General features: G+C 32.4%; 1 protein-coding gene across 1 annotated transcript in view; it reads left to right on the forward strand.

Moving 5' to 3' along the window:
- Nucleotides 1–350: 350 nt before the first annotated feature.
- Nucleotides 351–5,706, forward strand: part of MOSPD2 (motile sperm domain containing 2) — a 980,078-nt gene continuing 974,722 nt past the window's right edge. The window contains exon 1 of the mRNA XM_044071848.1: nt 351–411. Coding sequence (XP_043927783.1) covers nt 351–411 — 61 coding nt within the window. The remainder of the gene's footprint in view (nt 412–5,706) is intronic.

Below are 5,706 nucleotides of genomic sequence, written 5' to 3' on the forward strand. Positions count from 1 at the left end.
ACATCATGTAAAATGTCTACCATTTAGAAACTATATAGTGAGCCCAAGAAGAATTTACCATGTATTTACTATTTGCTCTTAACAAAGTGCCAAGTTCCTACAGAGACTATAGATGCATATGACTGAAATGAAAATAAAAACAAAATCTGTAAATTTGGTTACCTGTATGGTTAGATAAACAGTAATTTGTGGTGTAATGAATACCAAAACAAGGAACAGGCTATTAAAAGATATAGGCCTGGCTATATCAAATCTAAACATGCAGGCAAAACAAATTACTAGTACATAGAAATGACATGAGAAATAAATTGAAAATTTGATGAAAATGAATGGCTATGACAAGGAACATAATGCCGGGTCTTTGTGACAGTAGTGGAAACACTTATCCAGTTCAAATTCAAACTTCATGTAGTAAGTGCATCTAGAATCCATAGAGGAAGTATCAGCATTATTTTATTTTGTATAAACCTTTCTTTTTTAAGAACACCCTTTGCATCCATTCAAACACACCTGTTGCATCTGTGCAACCTGTTTACATATTTGTCTTCTGTGTTTGTGTGACTGTTGTTTACATCTTCATCTTTCACATGCACGAAATTTGAATACCATGATACAGACAACCCGAGATCAACTTGTGTCTCAGGCACTGAAAAAGCAGGACAGAGGAGGATGCAAATGAGTAGGTTATCACCCATCATGGGGTAAGGAGATGGCGGTTTTAGTTAGCCAATTTCTCCCATGCAAGCAGAAGCTTAGATATTTGCAATGGCTGTGGAGCTAGGGCATGTAAACTTTGTGATCCTAAACCAGTCTCAGAGGATTTGTGAGTGTGTGTGTGTGTGTGTGTGTGTGTGTGTGTGTGTGTGTGTGTGTGTGTGTGTGTGTGTGTGTGTGTGCATGTTGGAGCAAACACATACCATGGGGAGAATGTAGGATACTCATATGGTAACACGGTTGCCTATGTCATCCACCAGGGACAAAAAAAATCAAATCGATGTTTGCAGGAAAGCTCCAAAACTGGCTGTCACCCAAAGGGAGATCGATGGCAGAGTCTGACAGTCAGCAGAAAATGGGGAAACCATACTTGTTAAGTCACAAGAAGGAAAAGATGAGGGAACACAGTTGTTTTTTGTTGACAGTATTTCTGTGCTTTTATGTCATGACCAGTGTTTATTTTCTGATAAGAGAGTGTCATTCCTGTCATGATGGAGAAAGATCATAAAACTGACTTAGTTTCTCAAGCATTTAAGCATTACATTACACACCACTCATTTTCAATGTACCTTTAAGATATCAGGTAGAGGGACAAAAATATAGACACAGAGAGTGAGTAAAAGAAAATATAATATTTATCTACAATGAGTATGGTTTACTTAACAACTTTGGATAGTATAAGTGAACATATTTTATTACCTGGATGATACTGAGAAAAAATCTAATTCACCAGACTGAGTAATCCTAAAAACTTACTGTTGGGAAAGTGTTTAAAATCACACTAATTTTGAATGGCAATGAGTGTGGGTTTCATTGATTACAAATATAGTACATAATGAGGTGGATTAAGAAAGCCACAATAATCTATATTTTATTTGTGCATTATTTCCAGAATTAGGTAGATTATCGGGTCTATATCATATTATTGAATGTTCATTACCTCAAACCTTTGTTCATTGCACCTTAAACAGCGAACGTTCACTTCTGCAATTGTTCAGTTCAATGAATTACATTCCTAGAGAAAGTAATGACTTGCCCAGCATTCAGACCATCACAAAAAGCACAGTATTTTAAATCCACCCAGGTGGGGGAGATGTGCACCCCACACCCCTGTAACTATATATACCATCTCCAAGATCACACTACAGTTGGGAAAAGGGCAAATTTCGTATGCTGGGCAAGTTGTTACTTTCCCTGGAAAAGCAATTAATTGAACTGAATGTTCACTTCTGTGAAAGTTTGCTGTTTAAGGTTCGATGAACAAATGTTTGCAGTAATGAACCTTTTATGATATAGACTCAGATTATCTGCATTATTGGTTTGTTTTGTGAAATATATTTCCAGACTTATGTTTTAATCAGCTAGCACCTTTATTTTCTTAGTTTACTTTCCTTTTTATGCAGGTTTCTCAAACACCTACAGTTAACTTTTTTTTCAAATGGTTATTTAATGAGCAGTTATATGCCTGTTAGGTACAAGTTATTGTCCTAGCAGCTGTATTTAATTTAATATGCTTGGCAAATACATTTGTAAGAAACTGTACTTCCCTTTAAAAATAAAAAAATAAATAAAAAAAATATAGCCCACATTTGTTTCCTTCTGAATAAAATTGTCCCCATGTTTTATCTAAAGTTAGTTTGAACTATATTATTTTATGCTTTGTGTTTGTTTGTTTGTTGTTTGTTTCTTATTATTGTACTTTTAAGTTAATGCAAGGCAATTTTTATACATGAAACAAATCCATCTTTTTCTCACAACTCAGTCTTTAGAAGTGTGGTGCATATACATATCATATACATATCAAGAAGTGATGAATACAGGCATTATAAAAAAGAAAAGTCTATTCTTATTAATAAGTAATGGTTTGCTAATCCTATATTACATTCACTATCTTTAGTATCAACACTAAAATCTCTTATTTGATTAGCTATTTAAGTTGTAAAACCATTGGTTAACTATTGGCACCAACAATAAATATGTAAAGTAATGTAAACAATAAAATAGAGATAGAATAGAGACAGAAACAGCAAAAAATGCTCATCCAACCTAGAATTACAGAGAGATTTATGTGATATAGTGTAAGCAAGTGTGAGGGAATGTTAAAAATCCTTAGGTCTACTTAACTGTTGTCACAGAACCTTTTATGTTAAATATTCAGCTGCATGAAATGTTTCCTCATATTTAGGATTGTTCTACATAAGGACCATCTCATAAGGAAAGAATATTCCTTATCCTTTTGCAGGGCAACCTGACAGTTACATTGGCAAATTTATTGAAATATATGCCAGCACTCTCTATTTGATGAATGGGAAGTGTCTTTCAAATGCTGAGTAATGGCTTTCCTCACTGCTAGTAAAAGAATAGTTGACATGGCTGGATTCTGGAAATGAGGTGAAATCCATAAACCACCATGTTTGTTTTCTTTCCTGAATCTCTAACATAGCTGCCGCCACCTGAGTCAAAAAATCCTACCAGAATTTATGAACACACACACACACACACACACACACACACACACACACACACACACACACACACACACACACACACACACCAATCCATATGAAATGAGGCCAGAAAGGAGTTATACTGCAGTACAGAGTGTTACTCTCCCTTGAGAGATTACCTAGGATATTGGGTGTTAGGAAAAGCCTATGATGCATGTCCAGGTGAAAAGTTTCCATTTTGCAGAGGAGTTCAGCTTACGTGGGACTTTTTGTAGTAATATAATCTGCAAATCCAAGAGAGCTATATCTCTTTCTGTATAATAAACCTGCTTGAGTGTATTTTGTTTACCGTAGTATATGCCAAATATAGTCCCATAAAAAGGAAAAATCCCTACGTACAATACTTTGGCATATGATAATATAGAAAAGATTTAAAACTGGCAGACTAAGTATCTGATTAAGGTTTCTAATAGCAACAAGATAACATAAAAATGGAGAAAGCTGGTGATAATAAAAAGTATGTTGTAGTGGAAGTGAATATTTTCACAAAATGGAGTCAAATGACATAATGACAATGTTAGTGTAAAGTTGAAATGTAAACTCCAAAACTTTCCCCAGCAAGACTGTAAGGGAAATGAGGTAAGAAAAGTGTCACACTTTGGTTGAACTGAATGGGGAAAAAGGAATGAGGCCAAGAGCTGTGTTTGATCTTCCCTTTTACATATTCTGACTACATTTAAGCACACAGTGTTTAAATACTGGGAGAAACCTATATGATTCAATCACTGATAGTATGCCTTAGCAGAGCCTTATTATAGGGCTTTGTACTTTCCCTAAAATGGGGTGGTCATAAATATAGAGGGGATGTGGTGACAACTGTTTATGCTTTGATTATAATAAATATTTGGGGTATACAAGATATATAGAATAAGGTAGAATACTAGTGGGAAAATAAGACAGAAAAATATTTAAATAAACTGCTTTTAAGAAAGATGACTATTGAATATACCTGCATAAGGCAGAAATGTAAATGTACAAATTCTCATATAATTTACATAAAAAAATCATACAAAAATATTTAAAAGTCATCTGACAGATGAAATTTGAAAATTGTTCATGTGAACTTTGAAGCTTTTTGTATTGTGTATCTTATTATATTTATTAAGACTACCTGACATAACTTATTTCATAAGTCAAAGCTGAAATTTGAGTGCTTTACTGCTGAATCAGTGCATCCATTTCAAAGAAAATAAAGTCGATTTTTCAATATGTTTGAATATGTTTGAAGGGAGATTGGGATTTGAATTGAACACATTGTAACTTTTGAATACAATATAGACTGCAAATATATTTGACTCCATAGAAATAGCAAGAGATTGTTGTCAATTTAGTAATGTATGTATTTTTATGAAGTAGTTTAATCAGCTAAAGGATTTTTTTTAAATATTTCAATATTTTCGTGTTAAGAGTGCTACCCAACCCAATTTTGAGATACAGACACTTGAACTTTAAAAATTAATTCAGAGCTTTTATTAGATCTATAAAATATGCATGTGTCTTTTAGCATGATATGTGCATTGATTTCTCTTTTGTATAATAGTTTAGTATGATAAGATTACCTGTCACCTGTAAGTTTACAGCTCTCTTTATCTTTTAAGGTCCTGCTCTGTTATAGTTATTTAGATATCTAGTTATAATCATGTTGAATGAGGGAATAATTTAGGAATATTTAATGGACAATTTATACTACTATTACATAAAATGGATATAATATAGTATTTCATGGATTATTTAATATTTGCGATTAATAGAAGAGGATTATTAAACTTTTATGTCGTAATGAGGGAATAGTTTTAAATGGCAAAATATATAACTTAATTAATAGTATCTTATTATTTTTTACCTATGTATATAATATATTAATTATTTGTAAGTCATGGTAGCTTTTGGTTAGTTGTTTCATGAATTTTTAGGTGTTTCTAGGTAGAGCGATAGTAGAGTAGTTGGTCTATTTGAAAGGCAAAGTAGGGACTTTGCTATCCATGGTAGATTGTGTTTTATTAGCAATATATGCAGTTATAGTCATAGACTTGTGTTTGTTTTTGTCATTTATGAGTTTTAGTAGTTTAGTTTATAGAAAGGAAGAATTCAAAAAATGTGTAATGTTAAGATAGTGTTGGAGGAATGTGTTAGATTCTTACATATAATTAAATTAATATGGTGAATAAATATGTCATATTATCTTTTAAAATAAATCTTATTAAATACACAATATGGATAGTTTTAATCTATTATCTATTAATGTAAATGGATTAAATAATGGCAACAAAAAGAAGTCATTAATGAGATATCTAAAAGTAAATAGAGGAGCCATTATATTCTTGCAAGAAACTCGTTTGATAGATAAAGAAATGCAATATTTAAATAGTGTAGGTTATGAAATGTCATCATCTGCTTCTTTTAACAAAAACAGGATAGGAACTGCTATACTTTGGCGAAAATCTACTGTAATGCCTAAAGTCATGAAATCTATTAATGATGAAAT

This window comes from Protopterus annectens, chromosome 5.part0 (genome assembly GCF_019279795.1).
Source record: "Protopterus annectens isolate FY-2018-M chromosome 5.part0, PAN1.0, whole genome shotgun sequence".
NCBI classification, from domain to species: Eukaryota; Metazoa; Chordata; order Ceratodontiformes; family Protopteridae; genus Protopterus; species Protopterus annectens.